Source organism: Herpailurus yagouaroundi, unplaced genomic scaffold (genome assembly GCF_014898765.1).
Source record: "Herpailurus yagouaroundi ecotype Mexico unplaced genomic scaffold, PumYag 483, whole genome shotgun sequence".
In the NCBI taxonomy this organism is placed as follows: domain Eukaryota; kingdom Metazoa; phylum Chordata; class Mammalia; order Carnivora; family Felidae; genus Herpailurus; species Herpailurus yagouaroundi.
In genome coordinates this window covers 4,876,213-4,889,161 of record NW_024412700.1, presented here as the reverse complement: position 1 = coordinate 4,889,161, position 12,949 = coordinate 4,876,213, and the positions used below count along the sequence as shown (strand labels likewise).

The window sequence follows — 12,949 nt, the reverse complement described above, 5'->3', positions numbered from 1 at the left end:
GGGGCCCACTTCAGGGGACAGCACCGCCACCAGCAGGGCCGTGAGAGCAGGGACCCAGATGTGCAGCGTGAACTCTGCTGTCCCGCAGAAGAAACACAGCCTGGGCGAGCCGTCCTGCTGTGTGTACCCACAGCACTGGACAGCAGCTCGGTGAAGTGATGGGTGTAAGGGGTCTGTCCAAAATAAAAACGCAGTGAGGACAGAGTACAAGCACCCTACCTCGTGGCCAAAGCCAGATGACAAAGAAAGGCTCTTTATGTTAGGATACAAGAGGCGTGGGGGCGCCCTTTGAACCGGCCAGTCCTCCTCCTCCCCAGGGACCCCCCGCCCCCCAAACCTAGTCCTGGGCCATTCACACAGTGAAATCGTGCTGACGTACAGCAGCAAGAAAGTTTAACGTCACATGTTTTGTTGTACTAATAAAAATGGATTGTATCTTTTGGTTCCCTTGCAGAGCTCCCCAAAGAACAGATGACAGTGACGGACAGATGCTGTTTTGGGGGACACGGGACAGGTCGAGTTCAGGGCTACAAGGTGGAGAAGGTATTTCCTGAACCTGGAAGAGTGAGACACCAGCTTCCAGCTGTTAGCCTGTCAGCAGTCCCCGCCCTTAATCGCCACCACCGGTCACGCACGTATGTGCCAGCACACGTAAGATGCTGACACGCGTTCCCTAAAGGAGAGGAGGGCGATTATTCAACATGAGCTGCTTTTTTCTCCTTGACCCCCATAAGGTAAGCAAAAGGAATGAATCATCTTCATTTTAATGACAGAAACTGTGGCTGGCAAGAAGGGTCAGATGTGTGCCTCTGGTCCCCTCCAGCAGACACGTTTCTTGATTCTCCGCTGACCATTCTTTTGGCCGTAAACACGGACTCAGGTATTCCTCTAAAAACAGGTCAATCACAAAGACTTATGTGCAAATAAAAAGTCCATAATTTACTGTAATGGAAAAGACACTGGTTCAGAACTTGGAGAGCTGGCTGCCACATGAGCATCGCTGGGGCCACGGGTGACCCCTCCTCTCTGGACACGCCCTCTGGACGAGGCTCCCACCCCGGGCTGCAGCAACCACTCCTCCTTGGATCAAGGTTTCTCTGCTACAGAAGTTTCTACTGAATGCTTTCCTGCCTAAAATGAGGTTGGTTTTTTAATATTTTTTTTTTATGGCTTTGGTGGAAGGTTTATTGTTGTTGTTTTCTTAACAGAAAAGGTAGGGAAGGAGCACCTGGCTGGCTCAGTCGGTAGAGCATGCTAAAGTATTTTTTTTAAGTTTATTCATTTTGAGGAGAGCGAGAGGGAGAACATGCACGGGGGAAGGGCAGAAAGGGAGACAGAGAGAGAATCCCAAGCCAGCTTCATGCCGCCAGCGCGGAGCCTGACTTGGGGCTCGATCCCATGAACTATGAGGTCATGACCTGAGCCGAAATTGAGAGGCGCTCAACCAACTGAGCCACCCAGGCCCCTCACCTGAAACGAGTTTTAAGAGCAATACTTAGACTACTGTCAGTACTACTTACTACTGGTGTCAGTGTGACAAGAATTCATAATGAGAACAGTCCCCACAGAGTTAGAGACAACAAGGCACCACGCCAGCCTCGGGGTCAGAGAAATGACCGCCCAGGCCGTGACCCGGCAAAGCCCCTCCCGCGATGGTAAAGGGATGTCTCACGACAAAGACAAGCCAGCCAGCCACGTGGTCGTTTGGGGTCAGCTGCACCCCAATCACCCAGGAGCCTGTGAGGTCACAGACTCCTGGGCTTCTAACCCAGGCCGGCGAGACTCGGGGGTCACAAAGAAATGTACGTTTTCACACGCTCGTCATGACCCTTAGAACTCAGAGGTCCCAGCGGAAGTCTTGTTATGAAACGATTTCCAAGCTAACTCAATGCCAGTTTCAGGAAAATCAGGAATTTAAGTTTTAAATTTTACTCCAATGGTAAATTCAAGAAACTTACAGATTATTAACACAATCCTAGTACATATCCCATCATAAGTTTCTTGAGGGACTTTAATTCAATATGGAAAATGAAACCCAAACTCTCCAACTGGCTTCTAAGAAATGAGTTTTAAAACTTTTGTGAAATTCACCAACTTATAAAGTAGTATTAGCAGTTTGCTATAATTAATAACACCTCATTTTCCTTCACACCACGACCCCACCTCCTTACAAGCCAGACACTGTGCACCCCAGGCGGCCGTCAGGCACAGCGTGGGCTGGGGCAGGTCGCTAAGCTGAAACACTCGGAGCCCGAAGATCACTTCCTGCCCCATCGATCCCTGATCTTTTGCGCTAAACAAACCTGTCATGTGCCAAGGCCGGCACAGCCGTAAGTGGCTGAAAGGCACCAAAAAACGAAACCAAACACACATGAAAGCCCTACATTTTTATCTGAGAAGGAAAGGATGTAACAGAATTTCTCTAGACACTAAGGCATCCAAGGTTCTCTCCCATCTTGGCCGCTCCTCCCTGTTCATGTCACCTCTAGGAGTGTCATCAGCTGCTGCGGGATCATTATAAGCTCCCTCTGCTCACTCCAGATGCAGTAACATTAAACGAAGAAAACCAAGTATGTCACTCAAAGTAAAACTATCAACGAACTGACATCCCCTCTTATTGTAAGACTAGCTTGTACAGATGCCTTGCATACGGTCTCCTGCTGCCCAGGAGCTGACCGGGAGAGAAAGGCAGCAAACGTGGTCGTCCTTTCTCTGTGTGTCACCACCTGACACCTCTCAGACCAGCCCGGTGCATGCTGCATTTTGGGCACCTCATCCTCACTCACCAAAAACTGTTTCAACTTCCTGTCGAAGGAAGGGAGGGAGGGGAAGGGAAGGGAGGGAGGGGAAGGGAAGGGAAAGGGCAGGGTGGGGCGGGGCGAGAGAGACAGAGAGAGGCGGGCAATGCCAAGGCAATGCCTTCCAAACTCTCGCCCTGAAGGTGAGGTGTGTCTGTCCTTCGTCAGACAGGCCAGACAGGCTGCAGGCCGCTGTCACTGCCAGCACAGTGAGCTGCATTCTGGAAGTGCAGTCTCTGGTTGCCTGAGCCACATGCTTCATTTTCGCTGTTACGGCAGAGAGGGGTTGGCAGAGAGGGGTTAGCGCGGACTTCTGATGGAGGAGAGATTCGATGGGACGCTAGGCTACGTCAGCTCACCATGAAGGATGTGTGAACATTAAATTCTCTGCTTAGTACACATCCAATTAAAATGTGTATATTAAAGATTCTAGAACTTAAGTTACATGCCGATTCATATAAGAAAAATCATGGGGGAGGGGAAGGAAAAAAAGAAGTTAGGGAGGGAGGGAGCTAAACCATAAGAGACTCTTAAAAACTGAGGATAAACTGAGGGTTGATGGGGGGTGGGAGGGAGGGGAGGGTGGGTGATGGGCATTGAGGAGGGCACCTAGTGGGATGAGCACTGGGTTGTTGTATGGAAACCAATTTGACAATAAATTTCATATTAAAAAAAAAGAAAGAAAAACCTAATTACACAAACAAAAGTTTCAAAAAGCAACTTCTCTAATATTTTACGTTTTAATGTCTGTAATGGTGTTAAATTTGCTTCAGCTCTATATTTTCACTATCAAAAATATATGAAAGTCATATGGAGCAAAGAAATATCAAGCCTGTGGTTGAAAAAAAATGACTAGGATTTTAAAAACAAATGTACTTTCAAATAAAGCCATCCGCTTAATATATACAGATAACTGTAAATTAGGCATTAATTTCTTTTTATAAAATTGAGACCACCTAGAATTTTTCTTACATAAAATAGTACTTTAAAATACCATCTTACGATATCTTTATTAGGTCACGACTTCCCACGTGCTTCAAGTTAAGCTCAATTTATAAGTCCACGCAGCACATACCCTGTGATCGTCCGTGTTGTCATAGAAGATATGAGAAACCACAGGTGTCTCAGAAACCTGGCATTAAAGGCTAAACTGTAGAGAAGCCTAAAAAGGAATGGGGGTAAAAAAGTGAGAATAAGTGCATATTCATTCAATATATTTCTTCAAAATTAAAGAAAGCTATAAACAAAAGATAAATGTACAATTCAGAAAATGTCTGTATTAACCCACAAACAGCATGCTTCCCACCCCGGGCTGCTTGCTGAGTGTGACCGGGAGTCACTGGTGAGTCCCAGACGCCATCGGTCCACGTGCATGCTCCAGAGCAACAGTCCTGCACCAAGAGAAGGACACGGGCTGCTTCAGAGCAAATACCATGTGTTACTAACGTATATTTAACATTTTGAAACCGCTGCCTCGTTTTAAGTCATCATTCTTGAAACAAACATATAAATACATGTTTTTTAACGTTAACTAATATGTCAAAATTCAAATGGGGCACCTGGGTGGCTCCGTCGGTTAAGCATCAGACTTGACTTCGGCTCAAGTCATGATCTGACGGTTTATGGGATCAAGGCCCACATGGGGCTCTCCCTCTCTGCCTTTCCCCTGCATGTGCACATGCACACACACTCTCAAAACAAGTAAACAAACAAAAATAAATAAAAGTATATTTTAAAGGTTTTTAAAAACCCTCCCGTATAATATCGACTTGATTAAAAAGCCTAAAAACCTTTGGGGATAAAGGCAGAGGCTTACCGAACTCTAACTCCATGGTGCACAGTGCCTGTGTGTAATAGGACATACTTGCTCATTACAGTGTTGTAATCAGAAAAAAACTTGCATAAAACAGTTTTAGAAGTGTAGGAGTCAAAAATTAAATTTCAAACTTGTGGAATTAAATGACAGTAAAAATGGTTTAGGATAGTAGGAAAACAGGGTTTTAAGAAAGGAATGTCACCTTACTTTAGAATCATCTTAGAACAAGAAAGTAGAAGGGCAAAAACAAAGGTGGTTTTTGCGACCATAAACATGGTCAGCGGCATGAGAGGACACGTTAGGGAGGATTCTGGAAGGAGAGCGTGCAGATTAAGCTCCTAGGAGAGCAGAACCCCACATTTCAAGTGCCTGTAAACCAAGCACCAGTCCTACACCTGTTGGGTGGGGTGCCAAAGCTCACACTGAGTCACCTCCGAGCCGGAATCCGACCCCAATTTGTCAAGCCGGCTCATGGCAAGAACCAGTGCCAGACTCCGGAGTAACAGAGGGCCCTTCGGTCTCCTCAGGGGTGTGGCCACAAGCCCCAGCGGCCCCGAGACCACTTCTACTTCTCCTCATAAGAAACGACCACGAACAATGAGGGGCGCCGGGGGGGGGGGGGGGGGGCTGTCGGTTAAGCGTCCGACTCTTGATTTCAGCTCAGGTCATGATCCCACGATTTGTGAGATCGAGCCCCAGGTCGGGCTCTGCGCTAATGAAGACAGCTCTCTCTCCGGGTGCTCCCTCCCCCCCGCCCCTCCCTGGCTCATTCTCTCTCTCTCTCAAAACAGATAAATAAGCTTAAAAAAATAGTGCCTGCTCCATCTCTGAGATATTTAAAATGCTTACCACACACCTAACACGTGAAGAGTGTTAAATGTTGACTTTCCTGCCTTTACGGACTTTCACAGACTATGAAGGATGTCCAAACAACCACATGTAAAACAAAGAGAGAAAAAAGCTACAAAAAACGCAAACTTACAGCATAGAAGAATTCTAGAAGGTCATATTTGCTCGCCTTGTTAGTTCTTTCAAAAATACATTATCTAGTGTAATTTTACTGATAGCAACAAGATTACTTAAAATCGTGTTAAATATAAATACTGAAACTCAAGCACGTCAGAAATGCGAGAGATTCCGTATTTTCATCTCGTGTCTCCTTTGCTCTTCTCTCTTAAGAGCAACACAACGACACAGCCAAAGAGCACTGGCAACATTTCCTGCTATCTTCCCACAGACACCCAGACTTAACACCCTGGGACACATCTCCAGATACGAGGTGTGCACACACAAGCAGAAAGGCATCTCCCAGCACACCGTCTGGCAGCGCCGTCCCCCTTACGACTATCATTACCATCTTTCCACAAAAAGATCTATGCTTCTGAAACACCATTTTCATGGCCACATAGCAAACGTTGTATTTCAGATTTAACTTTGAAAGAACTGCATTACCTAAATTCATCAGTAGGCAAAAATAAAACAGATTATTAAACATGTTTATAAATTACAGAGGTGCCTGGGTGGCTCAGTCAGTTAGGCGTCTGACTCTTGATTCCAGCTCAGGGCATGATCTCATGGTTGTGAGGGCTCCTCGCTGACAGTGAGAAGCCTGCCTGGGATTCCCCCGCCCTGCTCACACTCTCTCGCGCTCTCTCAAAATGAATAAATAAACATTTTACAGAAACATTTTTATAAATCACTGAAGGTTATTTAGTTTGGGGCTTTACTGCTAAAAGGTAAGGAAGTAACATGTTCTTTATGTAAACTGGGATATATTCCAAATTACCCATGAAGTTTTATTTAGCTGAGATAAACCTATGAGTTAATTAGTAAAGGGCAACATTTTCAACCCAGGTCATAAATTCAGGCCTGTTGTCTGCAGGACTATTAAGTTATTAAAGAGGACACGGTGGGGGACACCAGCTCACACACAGGCAGGAAAGGCATTCTCAGACACCTCCTCCGCACACAAAGGTGTCACAGGTAAAAGAAATATGACAAGTCACCACCCAGAGTCCATTCGCCTCTTGCAGACACAGGTACAGACGTAGTGCTTTTCCTGCTGAAAGTCTCACGTTATTGACAAGAGTAGTATTAAAATACATACGTAACGTTTCACCCCCGAGAAAATATAAGATTGAAGATAAAGTCTAAATTTCCTTAATTACTATAAAAATTTTAAGGCGTATTTCAGTTTGAGGCAACTGGCCAAAAAAGTTTTCTTCACAAACTGAAAACTCAGAATCAAGAGAAGCTTCAGGCATGCAGCTCTATTAACGTTCCAGTGCTAAGACCACACAGGTTTACACAGACCATTCCGCTCTTCCTGACAAGTGCTTTTATTTAAAATTGAACAGACTCAACTTTCCCTCATACTAAAGTCTCATTAAAACGGGGGAAGGGGCGCCTGGGTGTCTCAAGTCCGTCGGGCGTCCGACTTCGGCTCAGGTCATGATCTCACAGCTCGTGGGTTCGAGCCCCGCGTAGGGCTCTGTGCTGACAGCTCAGAGCCTGGAACCTGCTTCGGATTCTGTGTCTCCCTCTCTCTCTGCCCCTAACCCACTCACGCTCCGTCTCTATCAAAAAATGGATAAACGTTAAAAAAACATTTTTTTTTTAAAGATGGGGGAAAACACGGGCGCCTGGGTGGCTCAGTTGGTTAAGCATCCGACTCGGCTCAGGTCATGATCTCACAGCTCGTGGGTTCGAGCCCCGCGTCGGGCTCTGTGCTGACAGCTCAGAGGCTGGAGCCTGCTTCGGATTCTGTGTCTCCTTCTCTCTGCCCCTCCTCTGTTCCTGCTCTATCTCTCTCTCAAAAATAAACAAACATCAATAAATAAAATAAAATAAAATAAAATAAAACTGGGAAAACAGCATTAATGACCTTCGGTGCTTTCCTTATCATTCCTTAACACCACTCTTAAAAAATACACTCAAGAAGATCAACACAGCCTTCATGTGTGCTTTTGCCAAGTTGACTTGTATTTCCTGTGAATCAATTATCACTCATAAAAATCTAGAAAATTCTTAGAAGTTTCAAAACTCACTCACTGCTAAATTTGACCAAATCAACACCACTTTATTAACTAGATGTGTCTAACAACAACTACTATCAATTTCTTTATAATCTATACATGACTTCAAAATAGATTTAATAATAAAATCATTATGTGCTGAAATGTTTAGAAGCTCACAAATCTTATCTGACTTTTACAACAGAAAATTTTAACATGAATCAGTAGCAAATTAAATGTATTGATTATACAGAAAATATCACTGATAATAAAAGCAAGCATGAAGTCACAGGCAAAAAATAAATTTGTTTCTCTGTACGGAGGTAACCTCAGTATTTTCAAAAGAAATGATAAAAATGTATTTACAAAAACAAGAACAGCATAATCTAAACTATAAAATAGAACATAAATCTGTTATTTTTTTCCACTGAAGTCATGTGCAGAATCATTCTATTTCAAATTATTACATATATGAGCTTATGAATCAGAGCTAAGGAGTGTGTTATCACACTCAGAAAACTGATGAGGCAACAGCCATGCATTTTCAGAGCACACAATTAGCTACATCACAACCATTAATAACATAAGACACAATTAAGCTGGCTCATTCTATTAGCTTTTCTTAGAAAGATCAAGCACAGGGGCACCTGGGGGGCTCAGTCAGTGGAGCATCCAACTTCAGCTCACGTCATGATCTCCCAGTTCATGAATTTGAGCCACACATCGGGCTTTGTGCTGACAGCTCAGAGCCTCGAGCCTGCTTCCCATTCTGTGTCTCCTCCCTCTCTCTGCCCCTCCTCCTTGCTTGTGCTCTCTCAAAAATAAGTAAAATGTTTAAAAAAATTTATATATATATATATATATATATATATATATATATATATATATATAAAAGAAAGAAAGAAAAATCAAGCACATGTTGCAATAAAATTGATCTGGGAGGCCTTAGGATTTGATGTCTTTACAAGAAAACCACAGGCAAATTATAATATCAACCTTTGTGATCTCTAAGGCATTATCTTTAAAACTTCATTTCAAAGGTTTTAGAAATCCACGGAACAGGAGAGCTAAGCCCCAAGAACTAGCCCGTCTGCATACCCGGACTGTAAGCCCACCTCCTGACATCAGTACTTTACCAGAAAGTATCGACCCTAAAATGAAAATTTCACTGCAAGCTGGAGTTACAGGTGACATCTCACTAAATAACTCAGGAAGGCTTCTTTTTTAAAAAAAAAAGGTTTATTTTATTCATTTTGAGAGAGAGACAGCATGGGGGGGGGCAGAGAGAGAGAGAGGGAGAAAGAGAGAGGGAGAAAGAGAATCTGAAGCAGGCTCTGGACTGTCAGCACAGAGCCCGATGTGGGGCTCAAACTCACGAACTGTAAGATCACGACCTGAGCCAAAATCAAGAGTCGGACACTTGACCAAGTGAGCCCCCAGATGCCCCAAGAAGGCTTCTGACAGATGATCACCTTAGCATGAATCTAACAGACAATTCGGCCAGGAAAGATAAGGCACGGAGGGAAGAGGCATTCTGGACAGAGTCCAGCAGGGGCAAAAGGCGAGAGGCATGGAACTCGGTGGAGGCGAGGCCACACAAGCATGGTTGGGGCAAAAGCATTTTGTAGCTACAAATAAAGTTAGAGAGGTAACCGAATGTTCGATAAGGAAAGGATAACGAACAAATCCATAAACTAAGGAATGTGAATTTTTCCTGAAAGCAAAGGGGACGCCAGGCGGACACCTGAGCCGGAGAGTAACAGGGTTGTGTCTCTGGCGACACGGGGCACAGAGAATACAGCACCCACGCACCACAGGGACTGAATGCATGTGGGGGATTACCAAGAAAGGAGCGAATCCAAGCCCAAGGCCACAGCAGCGCGGTCCAACAGAACTTTCTGCGATGCCGGAAAGGGTCTCTGCCGCGCGATCCGACGCGGTGGCCGCTGGCCAGCCACACGTGACTACTGAGCACTTGAAATGTGGCAGGCGGTGGGGCCGAGGAACTGGGTTTGTATTTTTATTTCATCTGAATTGAAGCGAAGCAGCCTCATTTTGCTAGTGGCTCCCCAGCGTGAGCCCCAGATTTCGGAGAAAAATGCTCAACTCAATCTGAGGCAGTGTAGAATGCGCTGAGGACAGCCCCCGTTAAGCAGTTCAACAGGAGTCTGGAGTTCCCAAACGTGGCTGAAGCCACTTCTACCACTCAGAGAAGCAAATAAGTGGGACAACACTGAGGAAGTGACGAGCAAAAGAAGCGAGTCAAAGAAGTTCAGGAAACGCTGAAACACAGAGACAAAGAGCCGCCCGCGGAGGAAACGGAGAAAAAGCCCAGCAGCAAAGGAAACTTCCCGAGAACAGCATCTGCGAAGGTGATGGGTGAAGGAGGTTCAAGAAGAAAGAGGAGGGGCAGACGCCGTGCAGAAGGTCACGGGAGGGGGGGACGCTGGAGGGGCACTGGGGTGTCTGTGCTCAGCGGGGTGAGGCGCGGCCACCGACGGGCAGAAGGGCACCGTCCTCGGCTCAACCCGCAACGCTTCCGAGCAACAGAACTCCATTCGATGAAAACACTAACCCACTGCCCACCAAGCCAGGTTCGGAGTCAGCCAGGGTTAGAGCTGGGCGCTGGACACTGGCCACCCCCAAGTGTCCACTTAATGCTCACTCTGCTGGGCTTACTTCTCTGGATACTGGGAGACTGACTTCTTTCTTTTCCTTCTCACCACATGGCCACTTAGTATTTACTCATATTAAAAAGAGTGAATACACTTTCTTTCTTAAGATTTTATTTTACTTTTATTTTTTAATTTTAATATTTATTTTTGAGAGACAGAGACAGAGAGAGAGTGTGAGTGGGGGGAGGGGCAGAGAGAGAGGGAGACACAGAATCCGAAGCAGGTTCCAGGGTCCGAGCTGTGAGCCCAGAGCCCGACACGAGGCTCAAACTCACGCACTGTGAGATCGTGACCTGAGACGAAGTCGGACGCTCAACCGACTGAGCCACCCAGGCGCCCCAAAGATTTTATTTTTAAGTAATCTCTATACCCAACGTGGGGCTTGAACTCACGACCTGGAGATCAAGAGTTGCACACTGCACTGAGTCAGCCAGGCACCAAGAATACATTTTCTTAAGGAAAAACTAGTTTTACATCCAAATATTTATTCGAATTCCCAAGTCCACTGGTAAGATTTACAAATTTTCTCTCATAAAAGTCGGTGGCAAACTCACTTATTATGGCGCTGTTAAAAATTTAAGTAATTCGCATGACCTGGAACTCAAAACCGTATCAGAAAGAAATGGCAAAAAGTCTGTGCTGCCCCCGCCTTGGTCCCCAAAGCACAGCCAGACATGTGAATACTCATTTTTGTGAATTTCCTGTGTACGCGTCCAATACAAAAAAACATTTCTCCTTTTTCCACATTTCTGACACAAAAGTAGGTTATTATTTATATTCTGTATCTTCCTTTTTTTCACTTGAACATATACCTTGGAAATCTTACCACATCAATGTAAAAAGGGCTTTCATATTCCTCTAACATCCTGACAATCAGAAGAAAAAGAAAAAGAAAAAGAAAAAAAAGAAGAAAAAAAAAAAACATCCTGACAATCAACATTAAACAGAAATTAGGACTGCAAATCCCAACCTTGAAAATAGGAGGGATTTATACAAGCCTGGGAGGCGCTGAGAGTGAGTTATCGGCCCTGGAATTTACTAATCATCTTTTAAATACCTTAAAACAACAACAACCCACAAAACCTGAAAGCAGTTAAAATCTACAACAGTTAGAGTAAGCCTATTTGCTTTCATGAGCTAAGAAAAACATTCTAAATACTTAAACCCTAATATATTTAAACCATAAATAAAATTCCTAGAGTAGTTTCTTAGAGGAAATAGGTGCTGTACTCATAAAAAAGGCTACGTATAAAGCTCCTTTACCCATTAAACACCTTTTGGAAACAGTTCACCAGCGAACCTCAGAGCAGGGCACTGGTGCATTTAACTCCAGTAATTACTGTCCAAAGCAGTGGACTTTGTGCGACAATAAAAGCGAGCGTCCCAGTTCGGCTGCTATGATCCTCAGAACTCACATCCTGCTCTAATGCAATTAGCCTACAGAGAGCTAATTACCTAACCGAGGGGTGGCAGTCTCACTGCCCTCTTACTTCCTCCAGCAGTAATAAACACCGGGGCTAAGACAGCACCTAATTAGCTGGCTGTATTAGTGTTTACAAGGCAGTTTCAGCTGATGATGTGTTCTCCGCATACAGTTCATTTCAAAGAATGCTTTCCCAGCCAAAAGAAACAGCTCTTTTCATGTTACAGGACAGCATTTTACAAAACCAGAAGAGGATTCTTTAGGGTAACATAAATCATCTGACATAACACAAGAGTTACCAACAACAGACAGCGCCTTTCAGCAGGCCGCTAGACGACACGGGTCCCTTAGCCCCTACCGGGGCCAGTGCGGATTTCTGCCCCATGTGCTCTGTTAAATACTTTTCTGTTAAATTTTCAAGCAACCACTAACCTATCGCTCAAAGTAAAGAAAAATGTTTCCAGATTATAGGCACACTTACCTAAACACAAATCAGCCACATTTTAATTTGTATGTGTTGTTTTGTCCCTTCCAAAAGCTTATTTCAAAGTTTAGAAAAACAAAAATGTCAGAGTGCTGGAGTAAGTTGTCAAGGGCAAGCTGGTAAAAAGTCCTACAGGGAAGCCGAAGAGACATGTAACATACCGGGTCTACAATGCAGGCATGAGTCCAATGGGTTTGTCTGTTTGTTTGTTTGTTTGAAATAGACTTTGTTTTATTTTTATTTATTTACTTTTAAACCTTAGGTTCAAATGGTTTTGTTTTTTTTTTTTTTGTAATATTTATTTTTGAGAAAGAGAGAGAGACAGACAGAAAGTGAGCAGGGGTGGGGCAGAGAGTGGGGGACAGAGGATCCCCAGCAGGCTCTGCGCTGACAGCACAGAGCCCGACATGGGGCCTGAACTCAAGAACCGCAAGATCATGACCTGAGCAAGTCAGACGTTTAACTGACTGAACCACCCAGGTGCCCCGATTTGATTTGATTTGATTTGATTTGATTTCATTTCATTTATTTCATTTCATTATTTCATTTCATTTCATTATTTCATTTCATTTCATTTATTTCATTTCATTATTTCATTTCATTATTTCATTTCATTTCATTTCATTTCATTTCATTTCATTTCATTTCATTTCATTTCAGAGAGAAAGAGAGAGTGCGTGAGCAGGGGAGAGGGGCAGAGGTAGAGCCAGAGAAGCCTAGGTAGGCTCCACACCTGGAG

At 44.4% G+C, this 12,949-nt stretch overlaps 1 protein-coding gene across 2 annotated transcripts in view; it reads right to left on the bottom strand.

Moving 5' to 3' along the window:
• Positions 1-12,949, bottom strand: part of UBE3C (ubiquitin protein ligase E3C) — a 110,778-nt gene that overhangs the window by 61,448 nt on the left and 36,381 nt on the right. For both annotated transcript variants that reach the window (XM_040464505.1, XM_040464506.1), the window contains one exon: positions 3,874-3,960. In XM_040464505.1, coding sequence (XP_040320439.1) covers positions 3,874-3,960 — 87 coding nt within the window. The remainder of the gene's footprint in view (positions 1-3,873; positions 3,961-12,949) is intronic.